At 44.4% G+C, this 20475-nt stretch overlaps 2 protein-coding genes and 1 non-coding gene across 3 annotated transcripts; all 3 read right to left on the reverse strand.

Moving 5' to 3' along the window:
- Positions 1-6349: 6349 nt before the first annotated feature.
- Positions 6350-11918, reverse strand: LOC123038291 (protein NRT1/ PTR FAMILY 5.10-like). Its single transcript, XM_044462155.1, has 3 exons — positions 11786-11918; positions 11486-11703; positions 6350-7845 (listed from the first exon to the last, which is right to left on the reverse strand). Exons 1-3 carry the CDS (start codon positions 11916-11918, stop codon positions 6574-6576), a joined length of 1623 nt encoding a protein of 540 aa, XP_044318090.1. The 3' UTR covers positions 6350-6573.
- Positions 11919-16793: 4875 nt separating this feature from the next.
- Positions 16794-16928, reverse strand: LOC123038493 (small nucleolar RNA Z247). Its single transcript, XR_006417890.1, has one exon. It is a non-coding gene; the product is annotated as a small nucleolar RNA Z247 (small nucleolar RNA).
- A 1210-nt stretch (positions 16929-18138) lies between these two features.
- LOC123186702 (protein NRT1/ PTR FAMILY 5.10-like) lies at positions 18139-19846 on the reverse strand. Its single transcript, XM_044598418.1, has one exon. It carries the CDS (start codon positions 19489-19491, stop codon positions 18223-18225), a length of 1269 nt encoding a protein of 422 aa, XP_044454353.1. The 5' UTR covers positions 19492-19846; the 3' UTR covers positions 18139-18222.
- Positions 19847-20475: the final 629 nt, after the last annotated feature.

Genomic DNA, 20475 nt, shown 5'->3' on the forward strand with positions numbered 1-20475 from the left:
CAAATTAGCTCCATCACATCCATTATTAAATATACTTTCGTTGATGTTGTATATTAGCCAAAAAATTATAGATTTGGTCAAATATACAGAAGTTTCAGTCAGAACAAAACTAGAACTTCCATCAATTTCGAATGCAGGGACTGCGTTCACATCTTTAAGCATTGGAGTTGGTCAATATATTGTCAGCTTTACCACCTTGCCTGCATGTGATTAGTTGTCCAAGAGAATGACAACATGCTCACTCTGTTAATAAAGATGGTTGTAATGCAACCAGTTCATATGTGCAACCATATAGAGTGCGAACGAGCATTTGAAGACGAGTCCACATACCTTATAATTAAATACACTTGTTCTTGATGGCTTGCATCAGGGGTACAAACAAGTATGACCAAGAAATACTTTGCGCTCTTTATTTTCTTAATAATCTTAGACTTAATGGCAGAAGGAAGCAAGTGTATCAAGTCATTCTGATTCTTATAATAAAGATAATGAGTAGGAGTTTCTTCATATGTAAATTGTAATAATACGATGAACATGCTCTTAAATAATTGTGTCAAATTGCAAAAACATTTCTACCAAACCCAAGAGATATGCATTGCTATCTCCATACCTTTTGCTGTTAATAGCATGAAAGTCTAGATTATGCTTGGCAAGAAATTTAATAATGCACCAATTCTAAGAAAAAAACTTCTCTCCCGCGCTCCTTCGCATTTTCAAGTTGTCGCCGAGCATCTTTATAACTAGTTTGATACTTTCGCAATCTGGTACGCAGCTCATACCAAGTGATCATATTCAAAACATAATTTGCACTTGTCTCATGCTCTTTAAGTCTACTACCAAGATGTATCCAATCATCTTGCCCCTCATTTGTCAACTTGCCTTTACAACCAAATCAAAAGATTCCGTTGAGGTCGTTAGAATAGACAAGCCAATCCCTATCGAATGTTTCCCATTTGACAGAATCCTGATATAGAATAGTTCCAAAACGCTTCTAGAATATCTACCCATAGGACATTTCAAATTTTATAAGTCACTTTTAGTGCCCTTTTGTGCTAGAAAATGTCAATTTATTTAGAATTAAGACAAACCAAAATTATTGGATCAAATACAACAACATAAAAGAAACCACCAACATCCGCAATAGGCGAAGTATCCAATTAACATCAATACTAGTTGTCCTGATGTTATCATCATTATTATCAATGTCGACGTTTGTGTTATCAATAAGTACTTCCTCAACCTAAACATTATTTTTGATCTCTGTCTATCCATCTCTAGGATCATTGTCAGCATTATAATGGGAGGACGCGTGTAATTATTTTATAATAAACCCATATGTGTCTCCTTTCTGAGATTGAGTTAAATTCTCTATTTCTTGTTTTTTTTCTCATGCTTTTGGCAACCAAATTCAGTTTTGTAGTCCGAAATGACGTGACTATCTTGAAACATGTTGTGGCCTGGTTCTTGTGTTTTCCTATTTGCCGCATTCTGCAGCAAAGTGTCAACGCTGTGTATAAGGACCGAATGAGCGTCAAGATATGAGCCGGCCATTTATGAGCTAAGGGCTCCCAATTTTGGGACCAAGGTTCCATCGTGAATATTACCCGTTTTCTAATTTTTTTTAAGTTTTTCAATTTTCCGATTCACTTTTTTCTTATTTTTTAAAAAACATCAAAATTTCAATAAATGTTCAAACCTATCCAAAAATGTGTTCTTGTTTTTTGAAAAATTGTTCAGACATTTAGAAAAATTTTAATTTGTAAATTCAATGATATTCCAGAAAATGATCAAAAATTCTAAAACTGTTTATGTTTTAGAAAATGTCCAGAATTTTAAAATTTGTTCTCAATAACATGAAATGTTCAAAATAAAATAATTTGTTCGGATTTTATAAAATCGTTCCAAATTAAAATATTTGCACTTTTTGAAAAATGTTCCTGTTTTCAAAAAATATTTGAGTGTTTCAAAAATATCCAAATTTTCTAAACATTTTGTTCTTTAAGAAATTTAAAAACATGTTAAAAATGGTCGCCTTTTATATAAAATTGTTCGTAGTTTCAAAAAATATTCACAATTGGATTGGGCCGGTCCATCAGTTTGCACACTGTGCATTTCCCCTCCAGTTTGTGGCAACTGCCGTATATCGTGGGAGCTATATCTCACTTAGTACAAGTGTTCATTCCATCTCGAGTGTAGCTTCATCGCTGCACTGCAGCTACTGGGCCGGCCAATTTCGTCTATTGTATTTTCAATTCGTTATGTTTTGTTCGGATTTTCTGAGTTTCGTGAGCTGGGTTTAGTTCGTGGGTTTTTTCCTGTCTTTTTTTGTGTCGGCTTCTACTCCAGTTTTGGCCTGATTTTTAGTTAATTTTCTTTTGGGGTTTTGATTTCTTCAAGGGCTTTTCTTTTTTCCTTTTCCTTTCCGTTTTTTCGGTTTTCTATTGTTTATTCCTTGTTTTACATTTGTTTCTGCACTGTTTTTCTCCAGCTCTCCTGTGTTCCTTTTTCTCTTTGGTTTCTTTTATTTCTTGCATTATTTTTATTTATTTTATACTAAATTTATTTTTCTTTGTTTTTTTCTACTTTCTTATTTTTCATCAGTTTTCTTCGTTTTTCTTTGGTTTGGTTTTGTTTTTCTGAGTCATTCTTCGTTTCCACATGCGTTTTCATGGCCTTCGGGGGTTTCATGTTTTTCTTCAATTCTGAGGTGTTTATTTTGTTTCTTTCTTTCATTTCTTTGGTATTTACATTTTTTCTTCCTTTTTAATTCAACACATGTTTATATTTTTAAGGCGCATTTGTACATTTTATGTATACACTAGGAACATTTTTTTGTACATGTTTAACGTTTTTTAAATTGCTGATTAACATTTTACAAGAATAATGTCTCGTGACTACCTTTTTCATATATGTTGTACATTGTTGGTATATATCAGGAAAAATGTTTAATACATGTTTATAATTTTCTAATAGAAGATTAAAAATGCTACATGGCAAACATTTTTTATAATTTATGTTTTTGTTCAATTTTTTTAATACATGTTCTACATTTTTCGTATACACAAGGTACATTTTTGTACATGATTAACATTGTGGAATAGATGATTAACATTTTCTGAAATATTTGTGTTGGAGTACTACTTTTTCCTGCAAATTTACATTTTTCGTATGCATCAAGACCATTTTTCGATGCACGTTTGGAATTTTTTTAATATATGATTAACATTATATTTATACATGATCTACATTTTAAGGAATTATATTTTGATGTTCAATTTTTTTAATATACATTCCACATTTTTTTGGATACATCAGAATTCATTTTTGTACACATTTAACATTTTTGAAACAAATTATTAACAAATTTTAAAAGCATATATTATTTATGTCTACTGTTTTTCATACATATTATTTTTTTTGCGTACATTGGGAACATTTTTTTATACATGTTTACACGTTTCCAAATAAATGATTAACATTTTACTATACATTTGTTTTATGTCCATTTTCTCCCATGCTCGTTGTATATGTTTTTGTCGGATACTTTTTTCTATACATATTTAACATTTTTAAAATGCATGATTAATATTTTTTAAAAAGGTATGTAAAGTATATGTTTGAAATTTTTAGAATATTTGGAGGTATAAACAAAAGTAAAAACAATTAAGACGAAAAAAAACAGGTACTAGACTCCCGCGCACGTGGTGCAGCCTTGTATGGCGCTCGCTTCAGGCGAGGATACCGTCAAACTAGCGTGGAGCGAGGTATAGACGAGCCCGCAGTATATGGCCCGCTGTACACGCTTGGAGCGGGCTTGGCCATTAATCGTGCGACACATGCTCACAAGGCAGCTGGTTTTACTTGGTTTGTTTACGTTTTACATTTTTCATCTTTTTCCTACATCTGTTTCCAATTTTGTACTTACTTCAATTTTTCCCTTTTTATTTTTTCCAAATTTTATAATAATTAATATAATTTTACCAAATATTCAAATGGTTTTTATTTTTTCAGGAAATACTTGAAATTTTAAAAATTGTTAATGTTCCCACCTTTTAGTGTTCGGAATTACAAATGTAGTTCAAAATTTCAAGAGATTTTTCATTAATTTTAAAAATTGTCCATGGTTTTTAAATTCTTTGCTTGGATTTCAGAAATAGTTCACTTTTTTCAAAAAGGGTTCATTTTTTAGTTCACAGACAATTTTAATTCAGAATGTTCTTCAAACTGGTGACCATTTTTGCCCGAAAGCAATTGTGAACTATTTTGTTCATGAATATATTTAAAATTTTACATGAACATTTTTTAAATTCTCCATGAACATTTTTTAAATTCGTGAATATTTTGGGAATTCTTCATTTTCTTGAATTTAACAAAACAAATTCCTGAGTATTTTTCGTGTTTGTGACCTTTTGTTGAATTCACAAACTTCTGTTAAATTATGAACTTTTTTAATTCAGGAAATTTGTTAAAATTTGTGAGTTTTTTTTAACATCATGTTGGTTTTTTGGTGTAGTGGAATTAATAGAAAAAAAACCCACAAATTGATCTACGTTAGGCTACAGACTACACGAGGTATGCGAACGGTGGTAATGGGCTGGCCGCATCCAGTGAGAGGAAGACATCTGACGCGAGTCATCAAGCGACATATATAATTTTGCCGAATACGAAAGAGCTTGCGTATCTTTCATTGATAGGAGAAAGAGAGTACATAGAGTGCAAGATGTCCAAGCAATGTTCTAATACCGAAAGTAGAGAGGGCAAGGAGGATGAGCATTACATGGGCGGGCGGGGGGAGGGGGGTGCCTCATGCGAACTACTTAGGCAGAACGTTGGCCAAGCCAATGTTGCTGATTTTAGCCCAAATGCGTGCCTCAGCAATTCTGAGGTTATGGAGTCGGCGCAGAGATGGAGCCTCAAATACGAGACCCCGGATTAAAAGTCATTGGCGGCTATGAGCTGCCTTGTGCTACGAATTTTGAGTCCCATGGAAATTGGGGACCTATTCCGCCGCACACTAATCACACGTCCATGCGTTTGGACCTGAGCACATAGAGTAAAGTTGAATGTGATAGTATGCGTCTATGCATACTTGTGGTGGTTTTTGGTTACTTTCGTTAGTCTCCTTTTCTTGAATTTGTCGATAATTCTCTCTTTCTAATCTTATAGCAGAATGACAAGCACTAAGAATCACTCGACTGATTCATGGGAGAAATCAATCTGCTTCACAGTCGTCTGATTAATCCAACCTATGCCGTTGGGTCCTTAGAAATTGGTTAACGCATCCACCAACGATGTTGGATCCTTTCATACAGTTTATCTTTTCATTCTATGGTTGCTTTTTTTTACTGTTTTGGTTGGTTTTTCCTTTCTATTTTCTATTTTCTTTATTCCTTTCCAATTTTGTAAATTTTCGATAGATTTCAATGAAAATTTGAAAATTATTCATATTTTGTTTCTACTTATTATAAAAATGCTTAAAATATTAAAAAACATAATTTTAAAAAGTTGTAATTTCAAAAGGTGTTCACAATTTCAAGGGAATGGTCGTAAATTTTCAAAATTGTTCACATTTTTCAAAAATTCTTCGGGGTTTCAAATGACTCCATTTTTAAAAAATCACAAAATTTATCTTCGGGGTTGTTCCATTTAATGGCAAAGGTGGTCTTTACACTATAATCCAAACATATAATAAAGATTTGAGGGTCCGTTTTGGAGATGCCCTTGTGTGTGGCCGGCTGGGGTGAGCAAACATGTGGGGGAACGAGGCTGCCAAGAGAGATGCTACACACACAGGGGTTTTACATAGTTTTACAGGGTGTTTAGGATTTGATTGGCTTAGATTTGATAAAATGAGGTGGGCCCACCACTTAAAACAGGGGGGGGGGGCAATTAGTGAAGGCCACACAACAGGGTCCGTGAAAGTCTGTGACTTTTGCGCATGCGTGTAGTATTATCGGGTGGCCAAACACATGATCAACCAGCTGTTCCCGAATCTTTTCTAAATGGAAAAAGCGCTGCTTTGTTTAGAGAAAAAGTTCACGCTCCGTCAGGGGACTAGTTTTGCCGAGGGAAGTTGTAGGGAAACATGTAGAATGATCTCAAAGTACATATGTCATATTGGTATAGTTTTGATAGAGGAAAACGTACACCTATGCTCCAAAGTGCATAATATCTCCAAATGCATTGTCAACACGAACACTTAAGTAATCTCACGGTACGGTTGCTTAAAATGGGCTTTACTTACTTGAGTCTTCTTTGTTAACTTCTTTTTTACAAATAAAACTTGTGTCGGATCCTTGCCATATAGGCTCAACTTTTTTTTTACATATTTCAATTTGAACCTGTAAAAAATAAAAATGAAACATGTTTCATAAAATATGAAACAGACATAATCTGAAATGCCACAGGACTTATCAAGTGACATCGCCAATGCTGTGATATAACTTTACTAGCAAGTAGCTACCCAACGGGGTGACAAAGTCAGAAATCTTGATCATCAATCATCCTGGCGTCCGTCGTCAGAAATTAAGAATACAACAGCATGGGTACTCATCCAATTGTAGAGGCACGCTCTTAGTGGAGGCTCTTGTGCCTGTAGACATACGAGATGGTGAAGCGGATATAGAGCACAAGCTCGATGGCGCTGAGGCCAGCGAGCAGCCAGTAGAAGTAGTCAAGATGGGCACGGTTGAGGTTGTCTGCAAACCAACTATCCCCGCCACCGCTGCTGGTGACACGGTCAATGAGGGAGATCAGAGCGCCACTGATGAAGCCACCAATGCCCATCACACTAAAGTAAAGCGCCAAGCCAAGGCTACGCAAGTCGCTTGGCATCTGGTCATAAAAGAACTCCTGCATCCCAACCATCGCAAATACATCCGCCACCCCGATCATCACATACTGCGGCACAAGCCACACCCAACTCATTGGCACTGTTGCTCGGGCGTCATCCACTAGACCATACTCATGTGCCGTCTCTAGCCGTCGGGCTTCCACCAATGCGGCCACACACATAGTGGCTAGTGACACAACCATGACGGTGCCCACACGTTGCAGCGGTGTTAGCCCCGAAGGATTGCCTGTCATGCAGCGTAGTGCTGGCACCAACACACGGTCATATATGGGCACGAACAACAAGATGGCTGCTGGTCCAAATGTCTGCAATGCGGCTGGCGGCAGCTCTAGACTGCCAAAGAGGCGGCGATCCAGGGTGCGGCCTTGCTTGTTAAAAAATGTCATAATGTGTGCAAACACAACACCATACGCCAGGCACGCCGTCCAGATAGGTAGCAGCCGTAGCACGCTACGCACCTCCTCCGACTTGGTCGTGTCATCTCCATCTTTTGGATGGTGTTGCCTTATTGTCCCAAAGGAGAAGCTCAAGCTCCTGAAAAGTGTGGCAATGTTGTGGGCGAGGCGGGTGAAGGGACTTTGGGAACCTGGGGTTGGCGCATAGAGCCGGTAGCTGGGGCTGCCGAGGAGGAAAACAATGAAGGCGCTGATCATGATGACACATAGAGATCCAAATCCAATTCCCCAACCAAGGTTCTCCTGGATGTAGCTGACTAAGGCGACGGCAACGGCAATACCAATGGCTATTGAGAAGTACCACCAATTGAAGAAGGAGCAACGGGCAGCGCATTCTTGGGGGTGGTCGGGGTCGAATTGGTCGGCGGCAAAGGCCAGGCCACAGGGTTTGTCCGCGCCTTGCGCAATGGCGATGAGGTAGAGGGAGATGTAGAAGAAGGCCACCTTCACCGATGAAGGGTGGGAAGAGTAGTCGTTGTCGAGAGATGACGTTTGTTGTGTTGGGATTGTCGATGCTAGAGTAATCATGCCATAACCCTACATATGTGAAATGCATGTGTTACCAGACATACTAGAAGGTAGCACAAATAAATTGAAAAAAAGTTTAATTATGGTACATCTATGTCAATTAAATATATATAGCTATACATTTTCAAGCTAAATGCATATACACAAACCATGAGAAGTACTTCCTCCTTTTTAGAACACCCTTAATACTTATTATAGACGAAGAGCTAGCTAATTTCCTATGCTTGTGCCCGCCTGTCTTTTTTAGGGAGGAATAGGAGGTAATTTAACAAACTTGTAAGGTAAAAGAGATAGACAATATAGACATTTCACCATCACTGATAACCCTTGTGTCCAAATATAGAATTGAGTGTATTTGAAACGGATGAAGAGTAGTTTAGTTAAAGTTGTTTAAAGTTAATTATTAGCACTATAACTTGTACAATAACTTAATTTAGAATTTAATTGGTATAAGTGACAAAAAGAAGTAAAATTAAATTCCTTAAGCATCTTTAGCTTTCCTTTAGTTCGACTATAATAAATTCAAAAACGTTAAGCTCTAAAAACAGGTACCCCCTATTTGAAATGAATGTGTGATACTATATTTTATAGATAAGTGAAGAATTCAAACATCTGATGAGATGTTCAACCTTTCATTAATTATATAGTGAGCATATACATGATCCACAAACCAAATATTCCAAATTCTTCTACCATCAAACCTCGAGATCATTGTCAACGATGTACCAACCTAGAGATACCCTTACCACTCAAGCGCGTTATCTAGCTGTTCGGGCATGTTTAATTAAAGAATTCATACATTTGATTTGATGAGATGTTTAGGATGACATTAATAATAGTTATATAATTAACGGACACATGCATGATCCGCAAATACCTCCAGATCACAGTCAACCTTGAGATTGCACCTTTGCATTACCACTCGGGCTAGAGGACGTATTCTAGATATTTGAACAGAATAGTTATATAATTAACGAACACATGCATGATCCTACAACCACCTCCAGATCAGAGTCACCCTTGAGATTGCATATTTGCATTACCACTCGGGCTACAATACGTCTTCTAGCACTTTGATCAGAATAGTTATATAATTAACAAACACATGTATGATCCACAACAATCTCCAGATCAGAGTCAACCTTGAGATTGCATATTTGCATTACCACTTGGGCTAGAAGATTTTCTAGCCGTTTGATCATATCGATTTATAGTTTTAAGCAACAAGTTTTCATGTGTCAAGGTCGTTGCGTGCTCTAATTGACTGTGTTGGTGCATGGATTCTAAGCTCAAACTAAGACAAGCTTAACAAGCTGGCAAGACTGGTTAGCTATCATAATTCATAAACCAACAATCAACAAAACTAAGAGAGGCTTAACCATAAGAAGTCAAACTATAATTACCACTTCCGACTGCCCGCTAGTGCCCATGGGCTCCCGCGACCGCACCTGCGTCGGGTGAGCGCCCCCGGCGCCGGCGACTCGATCTCCCTTCTCCGGCTACCCCTGCAGCTGCCGAGGCCAGATCCGGAGTCCCCTGCTTGCCCTCTCTCTTCTCCCTGCGAGGCTCAGCCCGACGTCAAGCAGATGGGAAGGATGATGCTGTCGCGTCCGTGCAAGTGGCGGCTGGGCGCGCGCCGCCGACGCATGGATCTCCGGCCTCCATGCTCCGTTGCGGCCGCTGTTACCGGATCCGGGTGCCCCGAGGCGCGCTCTCCCACGTCCTCAGCGCCGCCCTGCGCCCCGGTTCGCCCTGCGATGCCGCTCGAGGAGGCCTCCGCGGCGGCCGCCGCTCCGGCGGCGTCTCCGGCTGTTGCAGCCGTCGTCCTTCCGCCGTCTGCATCGCCATCCCGGGCTGATAGCGTCGTGGAGACCAAGGCAGGAGTAGGGTCGTGCACTTGGGCTACAAGCACCATCCCGGCTGCTGGCGTTGTCCCTCGACCGCGGCCGCTGCCGCCAGCTTGCAGATTCAGGAGGGAGGATGGGGGTGTGAAGGCCTCGTGCACGCCCCGTCTCAATCCTGCGTCAACATCTGCTTCTGTCCGGACTCATGCCGCCCCCGTCCCTCTTGTCGGTGTCGTCTCAAGTGTGCTGCTGCCGGCCCCTGCTGCCCCGGCGAATGGAGAGGATGGGCGTTGTGAAGAGGATCTGGCTCTGTCGCTGCCCGCCAATGCAAAGAGCACCGTTGTTGCCATGGGGCATGAGCTAACCAGTGCACCGCGAGCCCGAGCCCTGTTGCCGGCCCCTGTGGCCCCGGCCAATGGAGACAATGAGGGCTGTGGAGAGGAGATGGCCTTGACGCTGCCCGACAATGCAAAAAAGCATCGTTGTTGGCATGGGCAACGGGCTGACCGATGCACCACGAGCTGTGTTGTGGGCCTCCGCTGCTGACAACAAGACGAAGATGACGACGAGGAGGTGGCCCCCCAGACGCCGCCGACTGTCACCAAAGCCCTCGACTCCGAAGGGATTTGCATGGGCCATGACACAGACACAAGTGAGGGTTGGCAGGAGGTGCTACTGCGGCGCGGCCCGCATCGTTCGACTTCGTCGCCATCCTCGATGATGGCTCCTCGTCCTCCTCGTCCCATCCCTGGTTGGCTCCATGGTAGATGCTGTAGATGCCTTGCTTATGGGCATCGTGCGGTTGTTTGCAGAGATCCGTTGCGGTGCTCTCGTTGTTTGGAGAATGGTCATCGTGCGCGTGAATGTCGCAACCCCCGGCGTCCTCTGAGCTCATTATCATGCCTTGATGTGCCGCATGTGTCCCGCCTCGGCACCGTGCATCGTGTTGCTCCTGCTTCATGTGAGGGTTCGGTGAGATCCACACCCCCTTCGAAGGCACTTCACCGTGGGTCTTGGGCATCTGTTGTCTCTGTTGCTGCTGGCTCGGCAACCCCGTCCGAGCTGATGTTGCAGTCCGCACTGGCTGATCAGACTGCACTATTGCAAGGTTGTGTGGCGCGGGTTGAGAGCTTTCTGGAGCGAGCGGAGGTTGCTCTGGGTAGACTATCCCTTGTGCCGGCTCTGTTGCAGACCACTCTGACGTCACATTCTCCTTGTGTGGCCGGTGTTTGCTCCGTGGAAGACAGGGGTGAGGAGTTGTATGGCTCTTTCTCCCCTCGTGTTGGAGTCCATTCATCGTCGGTGCCTACCTCCCCTCCTATGGTGTCTTCCACTGAGGGCGAGTCCATCGCCGTGCTTGTGACTCCGGTGCTGCAGATCATGCCTGAGCTTAGGGAGCTATGCCTAAGTCTATCAGTGGAGCATACGAAGGTGGACATGTCGGCGGCCTCGATTGAAGGACAAGTTTCGCCTCTGTCAAGTGAGCAGTTGGAGGTTTCTTTGGTTGATGATGCTAAAGGGAAGGCAGCTGCAATTTCATGATTGGTAGTGCTCAGTGTTTCGCGTTGTCCACGTGGCTTTGGTCTTTTGAGTCGTAGAAGTGGCTGTGGTTTAGTGTGTGTTGGGAGCATTTGGTGGACCGTCTACGTGGTCGTGAGAGTGAGTCGCTTCTGGAGTGTCACTTTTGTAGTGTTTGTATCGGTTTTCGTCCGGTTTTTCTAAATTAACCGAGCAATTCTCTTCTTCTTAATTAATCGATGAGGCAATCCTTTTGCCTCTGTTTTGAAAAAAAAAACTATAATTACCAGGGCATAGAGGGTGCTGGCAAGTATGATGGACCGGTAGCGCCCCAGCCACGAGTCGGCGAGGAAGGCGCCCAACAGAGGCATGAGGCTCGCCGTCCCCGACCAGATGTTCACGGCGGCCGCCGCTGAGGCGTTGGAGTGGCCCAATGGTCCTGTCAGATACGTGATAAGGTTCGCCGACACGCCGTAGTTGGCGAAAGTGCTGGCGAGCTCCATCGCTGCATGCATTCCGCACGGCAGAGTAAATCAGTTGTCGCCGATGAAAGGCTTAGGTAGGGCAGTGCCTACACGTGTACGTACCGACGACGAAGAGGGCAGCTTGCCATCCGCCCGAGGTGTTGCGGTAGACGGGGCGGCCGCGGAAGTCGGAGACGCCGGCGAGCGGCAGCCCATCCTCGTCCACGCCGGAAAGAAAGGGCACCTCGGTGTCCATCTCGCAACGCCTATCGGTCGGTGTCAATGGGAGACGCGCGCTTGTTTCAAGTGTCCTGGTTTGCACATGGCTCATCTACATATAGATATGTGCCAGCTGAGCCTGCGTTGCTGGCTTGCTGCTTGCTGGTCCGATTATGATGGCGGTAGAATACTTCATTTTTCTGAGAAGGAACCATAGTTTGGGTGGCCGTCTAGTAAAGTTGGATGTAATTAACCCCAACACACAAGGGAACAAAACTTGGGGTTGACGTTCCCCATCTATATTTATTCTTTCAACGGGACAGGATCGAAGCAGGTAATGACTTCGTCAATCTTAAAACACCGTGATTACAATCTTAGATAGACCCCAGTGTGATTGTGGCTGTGTGGTGATGCATCTAATTTACAGAAGGTGTGGTGTGAGTGCGATCTTTTGCGCGCATCTACGTTGTACTTGGTGTTTCTAAAAAAACAAGTCGATTATCTTTCATACTCTGACGCTCCATCCCTTGCAGTACCTTGTTTTTTCTTTAGAGAAGAAAATCTGTATTAGCTCGGCGTTCATGCTGCGGGTATGCAAAGTTTCACCGACATTTTAATTCAGCCCAAGCGGATATGATGGAACAGGTTTTCCCACTTAAAGGTAATCGACTTGTTTTTTTAGAAACACCAAGTACAACGTAGATGCTGTAAAATAGGTTGGAAGCGTTGAACCCTTTGTCTCGGGCCGCATTGATATATATATGGCAATAGCCTTGGCGTACAAGTTGCGATCTACGAGAGAGATCGAGAGATCGAGAGGTTACAGAAGATACGGGAGAGAAGAAGAGATAGAGGGAGAACACAAGTTAAACAGAGTCCTATCTCTATACAGTTTGAATTCTAACACTCCCCCTCAATCTAAACCTCATGAAGCTTTGCCAAGGTTGAGATTGTATGTAAACTTCTCTAATCCTCTCATAGTAAGCGGGTTTGTAAACACATCTGCAAGTTGATCCCCTATAGGGATGAACTTGATCTCAAGCAACTTCCGAGCTACCCTTTCTCTGACAAAGTGGAAATCAACTTTAATTTGTTTTGTTCGTGCATGAAAAACAGGATTGGCTGAGAGGTAGGTTGCACCAATGTTGTCACACCATAATCTCACAGCCTGAGGAGCTTTAATTCCAAGCTCATAGAGTAGTGTCTGTATCCACATTACTTCAGCTGTAGCATTCGCCAAGGCTTTATATTCAGCCTCTGTACTTGATCTTGAGACAGTGGCCTGTTTTCTTGCGCTCCATGACACAAGATTTGTTCCCAGAAATACAACAAAACCACCTGTAGACCTTCTATCATCAGCACACCCTGCCCAATCTACATCTGAGTATGCGGCTACAAGCAAAGAAGAAGACTTGGTGATTTGAAGTCCAAGTCCTTCTGAATACTTGAGATATCTTAGAATTCTCTTTACTGCAGTCCAATGAGTGGTTCTAGGTGCATGTAAGTATTGACATACCTTGTTCACTGAATAGGAAATATCAGGACGTGTAAGAGTTAAATATTGCAAAGCACCTACAACACTCCTATAATTTGTTGCATCCTCCGGTGCAAGAGCTTCTCCACTTTCCACTGTGAGGCTTTCTGAGGTAGAGATTGGTGTATTAACTGGTTTGCACTTCTCCAATCCTACTCTTCTGAGAATATCAGTTGTGTACTTTTCTTGTGAGAGAAGTATGCCATCTTTAATTTTCTTTACCTCTATTCCAAGAAAATAGTGAAGATCACCCAAATCCTTAAGAGCAAACTCTAATTTCAAACCTTTAAGCAAGCAGGTAGTGGCTTCTGTACTTGAGCTAGCAACAATTATATCATCAACATAAACAAGTACAAAAATAGTAACATTGCCTTTGTTAAAGAAGAATAATGAGGTATCTGCCTTGGATGGTATGAACCCAAGGCGTTGCAACTGCAAGCTTAATCTGGAATACCAAGCTCTTGGGGCCTGTTTCAAACCATATAATGCTTTATCCAACTTACAGACATACTATGGTGTGCTATGATCCTCATAACCTGATGGTTGCCTCATGAACACTTCTTCCTCAAGAACACCATGAAGAAACGCGTTCTGAACATCTAGCTGTCTTAAGCTCCAACCTCTGAAAATAGCAATAGACAAGACAAGTCGAATAGTAGCAGACTTAACAACAGGACTAAAGGTATCTTCATAGTCAATTCCAAACCTCTGTTTAAATCCTTTGGCAACTAGTCTAGCCTTATATCTATCTATACTTCCATCAGACTTTCTTTTTATCTTGTACACCCATTTACAATCAATAATGTTGTCTCCATGTTTTGGTGGAACCAAGTGCCAAGTCTTATTTTTCATAAGTGCATCATATTCATTGTCCATGGCTTCCTTCCAATTCTTATCAGCAAGAGCATCATGCAAGTGAATTGGTTCACCGGTAGTGGTAAGAAAGGCACGTTTAATTTTGTCATACCTTATAGTACCATCATTGTACTGTTTTTCTTTCACAATACCTGACCGGGACCTTGTTTGCCGAAGTGAAGTTGTAGGAGGTACAGGAGCAGACGCCGTGGACGATGGAACAAGTGATCCTGGTGAAGTTATATCGGCCACACAAGATCCAGCCGGTTCCCTGTCTATGGCAGAGAACAAATCCGCAGGCTCCTGGTCCGAGGCAGATTCTGGCGCCCGACCGATCGAAGATCCAGGCGCGCAACCGCGACTGGTCGTTGTGGGACCGGGCACGCACCCGCGGTCGGCCGCTGAGGAGGCCCGTGGTGACGCAGCGTCGGGAGATTCGCTCCTTGCCGCACATGAGCTGGCGGGCGAATCGGTGCGCAGAGACGTGGTGAGGGCCGACGCGTCGGGACCAGCGAGCTCCACCCGGTCTGCGTGGTCGGCCGCCTGCCCATGTGAGTCCAGGCCCACGAGGCGATCCGCCTGGGATCGCGTGATGACAGAGGTGCCAGGCTGAGCGCGCGGATCCGCATGGGATCTCGTGCTGCCAGCCAAATCTGCACCGTGCTCCGCGCCCTCCTTGTTTGTTTCCTCACACATGAAATCACAGGTTGCATTACTAGAAATTGCAACAGAATCAGAATTTCCTTGGGATTTTTGCACATGACCAAGTTTAGTTAATTCGCCCCCGTGATCAGAAGGTGTATCAAAATCTGGTAGAAGTGCAATTTTAGCACGAAGCAAAGCTCCAGCATTAGGATGAAGTTTGGCAAACGGAAAGAGTGTCTCATCAAAAACAACATCACGTGAAATATAGATACGTCCGGTAGAAATTTCAAGGCACTTATACCCTTTATGGAGATTTCTATAACCAAGGAAGACACACTGAGTGGATCGAAATTCATGTTTATGGTGGTTGTATGGACGCAAATTGGGGTAGCAAGCACACCCAAAGATTTTAAGATAGTTATAATCAGGTTTTTGATGATACAAGAGCTCTAATGGTGTGGAATTGCCAATGACTTTGCTAGAGAGTCTATTGATAAGATAAGTGGCGGTGATAAAAGCTTCATCCCAATACTTGAGAGGCATAGAAGCATGAGCTAAGAGAGAGAGGCCAACCTCAACTATGTGGCGATGTTTGCGCTCAGCAAAGCCATTCTGTTGATGTGCATGAGGGCAAGACACATGATGAGCAATCCCAATGCTCCGGAAGAAAGAGTTGAGTTTCTCATACTCCCCTCCCCAGTCACTTTGGACTGACAGAATTTTTCTATCAAATTGTCTTTCAACAAGTTTCTGAAATTCTTGAAAGATAGAAAAAACTTCAGATTTATACTTGAGCAAATAAATCCAAATAAATTTGCTGTAATCATCAATGAAACTCACATAATATTTTTTTCTTCCAAAAGAATCTCGGGCATGGCCCCACACATCACTAAAAATAAGCTCTAAAGGAGTATGAGAGACACTATGAGACTTAGGATACGGAAGCTGATGGCTCTTGGCACATTGACAAGCTTCACAAACAGACTCACTAATGGAACTATGGGACAAAGGAAGATTGTCCTTATTGACTACTTGTTTCACTATTACTGAAGATGGGTGTCCTAATCGTTGATGCCACCTTTCCAAGGAGGGTTTGATGAAGGAGTAGACTTGACGACGCTGGCGACTAAGAGCTCCGGATGTGATTGGGTAGAGACCCCCAATGCATCTACCGTGATGGAGGAGTTCCCTCGTTACCCGATCCTTGATGAAAAAATAACGAGGGTGAGTTTCAAAGAAGACATTATTATCGGTGGCTAGACGAGACATGGATGCAAGATTTTTATCAGCTTGTGGGACATGAAGGACATCCTTAAGGACGAGATCATGTTTAAGACTAGGGGAATTAATTGAAGCTTGACCAATGTGGCAAATGTCCATACCTCCTCCACTGGCAGTATGGATCTGATCAGCACCGTGGTACCTCTCACGAAGAGCAAGTTGCTCTAGTTCATTGGTGACATGGTCGGTGGCACCGGAATCAACGTACCAGACTCCATCTCCTCCTTGTTCGCGCATGGCAGCAGCAACATGGCGAGCATCAGGGACAAAATTGTCGTCGAAGCGATGCCAGCAATCCATGACCTCATGGCCAGATTTCTTGCAGAGCTGGCAACGGGGGCGAGGACGCGAGGCGGGAGGCCGGCGGCTGTTGTTGGAGTTGAAGCCGCCGCCACTGCTAGTGGAGTTGTTGTAGCCGCCCCCGTTATTGTAGCTGTAGCTCCCACCAGAGCGAGCACCGTCGCCCTGAGGAGTGTCGCGTCCGTGGCCACCGCCGCGGTTCTGCCCCTGGTGACCGCGCCCACGACCGCGGCCACGAACAGCAGAGTTGACAGATGACTGCCAAAGATCGCCGCCATGAAGGAGGGTGAGGCGGGCGTCGAAGCTCAGCAGCTGATTGTACAACTCCTGGACGGTGATGGGTTCCACCCGAGCAGCAAGGGCAGACACGATCGGATTGTACTCCATGTCCAAGCCAGCGAGGATCTTGGAGACGATTTCTGGATCGGAGAGGGCCGCGGCAGTGCACGCGACTTCATCGGTGAGGCTTTTGATCCTGCCAAGATATTCAGCCATGGTCATGTTACCTTTTTTAGGTTAGTGAGCTCGATGCGGGTGTTGATGGCTTGGGCTTGGCTCTGAGCGGCGAACATGGCGTGGATGGCGCTCCAAACTTCGGCCGGCGTCTGTAACGTCGCGACCTGTGCAAGGATATCGCGGGAGAGGGATCCCATCAAATACCCTTGAAGCTGCTGCTGTTGTGCGTACCAGAGAGGTCGGGCATAGTTGAAGACTTGTTCTTCCTTGCCGTCCTTGGTAACGGTGAGGGTGGCCGGCGGTGGCGGGCTCGTCCCGTCGAGGTGGTGTTCCATCTGGGCGCCTTTAATCTGAGGCAGCACAATGGCCTTCCATAAGAGGAAGTTTCCCCTCGTGAGCTTCTCCTGTGGTGGCGATCCGAGAGACCCTGCGGTGGTGCTGGACGAGGATGGTGCGAAGGTGGAGGACAGGGAGGTGGTGAGCGCGCCCGAGGTGCCGGACAGCGATGCAGCGGTGGTGGTGGACATGATCTCGATCGAGGGAGGAAGCTTGATGCGATATTTGGGAGGTAGCTAGATGCGATCTTTAATCTATGAGGAAGAGGCTCTGATACCATGTAAAATAGGTTGGAAGCGTTGAACCCTTTGTCTCAGGCCGCATTGATATATATATGGCAATAGCCTTGGCGTACAAGTTGCGATCTACGAGAGAGATCGAGAGATCGAGAGGTTACAGAAGATACGGGAGAGAAGAAGAGATAGAGGGAGAACACAAGTTAAATAGAGTCTTATCTCTATACAGTTTGAATTCTAACAGATGCACGCAAAGAGTCGATTATCTTTCATACACCAAACAAGGCTCATGGTTCACCAACAGAAAAGTCACCTAAAATATGCACCTGAGGTGCAGGCTGATTAAACCTGATTTATAAGTGTATTTTATCTTCAAATGCATTGTCATCATGAAGACGTAGAGAGTCCCGTAGGGTTACTTATGCCACTTGCTAATGCGTTGCTTCTTTACCGATCGGGTTTTCCTTGTAAAGGAAAGGTTTTATTGCTTTTTATACATGCACAAGTTTATTACAAAGCCAAGTGCGATCCAGCAGAAAAACTAAAACGTAAACAGGTATCATATAAACCAACCAAAGATACATATTCTTCAAATACCACATAAGTTACCACAGTCCAGTGGAGTAAAAAAAATATGTTTGCTGATCATCCACTACATCGATCGATGCATAAATACAACCACTGCTAATTCTAGGTTGTCACTCTGCACGGTCTCTTTTGTCCTTGTAGACGTAGGATCTAGCGAAATAGATGTAGAGCACAAGCTCGGTGGCGCTGAGGCCGGCGAGCACCCAGTAGAAGTAGTCGAGGTGGGCGCGATTGAGATTATCAGAAAACCAGCTGTCGCCGCCATCGCTACGGGTGATGCGGTCAATGAGTGAAATGAGAGCGCCACTTATGAAGCCGCCAACGCCAATCACACTGCAGTAGAGCGCTATCCCAAGGCTACGAAGCTCTTTAGGCATCTGGTCATAGAAGAACTCCTGCATCCCAACTATCACGAACACATCCGCCACCCCGACCATCATGTACTGTGGCACTAGCCATGCCCAGCTCATCGGCACTGTCGCACCACCATCGTCAACCAGTTCGTGTTGCCGCGCCATCTCTAGCCTCCGAGCCTCCACCAACGCCGCCACACACATGGCGGCTAGCGACACAGCCATGCCCGTGCCTATTCGCTGCAGCAGCGTCAGTCCTGATGGGATGCCTGTCACGCAACGCAATGCCGGCACTAGAACACGGTCGTAGAGAGGCACGAACAATAGGACGGCTGCTGGCCAGAACGTTTGCAACGTGGCTGATGGTACCTCTAGGCCGCCAAAGATACGACGATCAAGGGTACAGCCCTGCTTGTTAAAGAGTGTAGTTATTTGCGCGAACACCACGCCAAATGCTAGGCATGCAACCCAGATTGGCAATAGCCTTAGCATGCCACGTGCCTCCTCCAAGTTGCTTGTGACATCTTCATCTTCATTTTGGTGTCTTTTAGTGCGGAAGAAGAAGCTTGAGTTCTTGGCAAGAGTAATGAAACTACGGCCGAGACGGGCAAAGGGGCTACCGCAGCCAGTGATGGACATGTGGAGGCGGTAGGTAGGAATGCCAAGGAGGAACACGACGAAGGCGCAAATCATTACGGTGCATAGCATGCCAAAACCAATTCCCCAACCAAAATTCTCTTGGATATAGCTTACGACATTAACGGCGATACCTATACCAACGGCTATGGAAAAGTGCCACCAATTGAAAAAGGAGCTGCGGGCTGCGCATTCGCTAGGGTGGTCAGGGTCAAATTGATCGGCGGTAAAGGAAAGGCCACAAGGCTTGTCAGCACCCTGTGCGAAGGCGATGAGATAGAGGGAGGCGTAGAAGAAGGCCACTTGCAACGACAAAGGATGCGAAGAGGAGTCATTGTCCAGGGTTAGTGACGGTTGCTGAGCAAGGAGCGTGGATGCTAGAGTGATCATGCCGTAACCCTGCACATATAGGAGTAGTTTTGACTTGTGAGTGTTTGTGCAATTAATGTACGTGGCAACCCTTAATGTGTAATGCACGTGTCATCAACAATATACTAAAATCTAGCATTAATAATTTGAAACTATATTAATTATGGTACACCTGCTTTAAATTTTTTTAACATTGCCACACATTTTGGAGCAAATGTCTAATCATGAACTTTTGAGAAATAATAATTCAAGTTATACTAATAGAGCATGGAATTAATATTATCTAAAAATATGGATCTTATAAGGGTTATCAATAGTGTGAGTATTGTGAAACTAAGATCTAATGTTTAGTTGGATGGCTAGGGGGAACTAAGTAGATCAGCTAATAATCGCTCCCGTGCGGGTGACATGGGTGGATCGTGGATCCTGCGCCGCCACCCCCGAAAAAACCACCCGTCCTCTCCGTCACCCCGGAGGAAGCTGCAGGGCGAAGCCGCTGCGGTCGATGGCACGGCAGAGTCTCCCTTGGTGACGACGACGATGTTTTGGGCGGTTGCTCGGTTCCGGCAGGTTGGGCCGTTGGCCTGCCTCCTCATCTGTGCGCCGTACTGCTGCCGATCAAGCGTTGTGCTGGTCTGCCGGACGGGCCAGTGCGGCTGCCGTTTCTGTCAGATTTTGCGCCTAGAGCCGCGGGCTTGTGTCCTCCGTAATGGCGGCAATGGCGGCGGCTTGGTGGAGGCAACGGTGTGGTGGCGGTCCTTGTGCTCTTATCGCATCATGTCAATGTTCTGCTTGATCAATCCTCCTCGATCTGGCCATCAACATGTCCCCAAACTACTGCTAGAGATCTTGCCCATGGATATCTGGATCGGATAGTATCCGTTCATGCGTGTCCATATCAGCCTACGTGGCTCCAGGAGGGCATGGCGCGAAGCTCTATTATTTGTTGACACCATGGGACATGTCAGCATGTCAATTTCTATGCACAGATAGCAGCGGAGAAGA

This window comes from Triticum aestivum, chromosome 2A, assembly GCF_018294505.1.
Source record: "Triticum aestivum cultivar Chinese Spring chromosome 2A, IWGSC CS RefSeq v2.1, whole genome shotgun sequence".
Classification (NCBI taxonomy): domain Eukaryota; kingdom Viridiplantae; phylum Streptophyta; class Magnoliopsida; order Poales; family Poaceae; genus Triticum; species Triticum aestivum.

Coding starts and splice junctions, on each gene's coding strand:
- LOC123038291 (XM_044462155.1), bottom strand. CDS start 11,918: ATGGACACCGAGGTGCCCTTTCTTTCCGGCGTGGACGAGGATGGGCTG. Junction 11,704..11,785: donor AGCTGCCCTCTTCGTCGTCG/GTACGTACACGT, acceptor GAATGCATGCAG/CGATGGAGCTCGCCAGCACT. Junction 7,846..11,485: donor CCAGCACCCTCTATGCCCTG/GTAATTATAGTT, acceptor TCACATATGTAG/GGTTATGGCATGATTACTCT.
- LOC123186702 (XM_044598418.1), bottom strand. CDS start 19,491: ATGATCACTCTAGCATCCACGCTCCTTGCTCAGCAACCGTCACTAACC.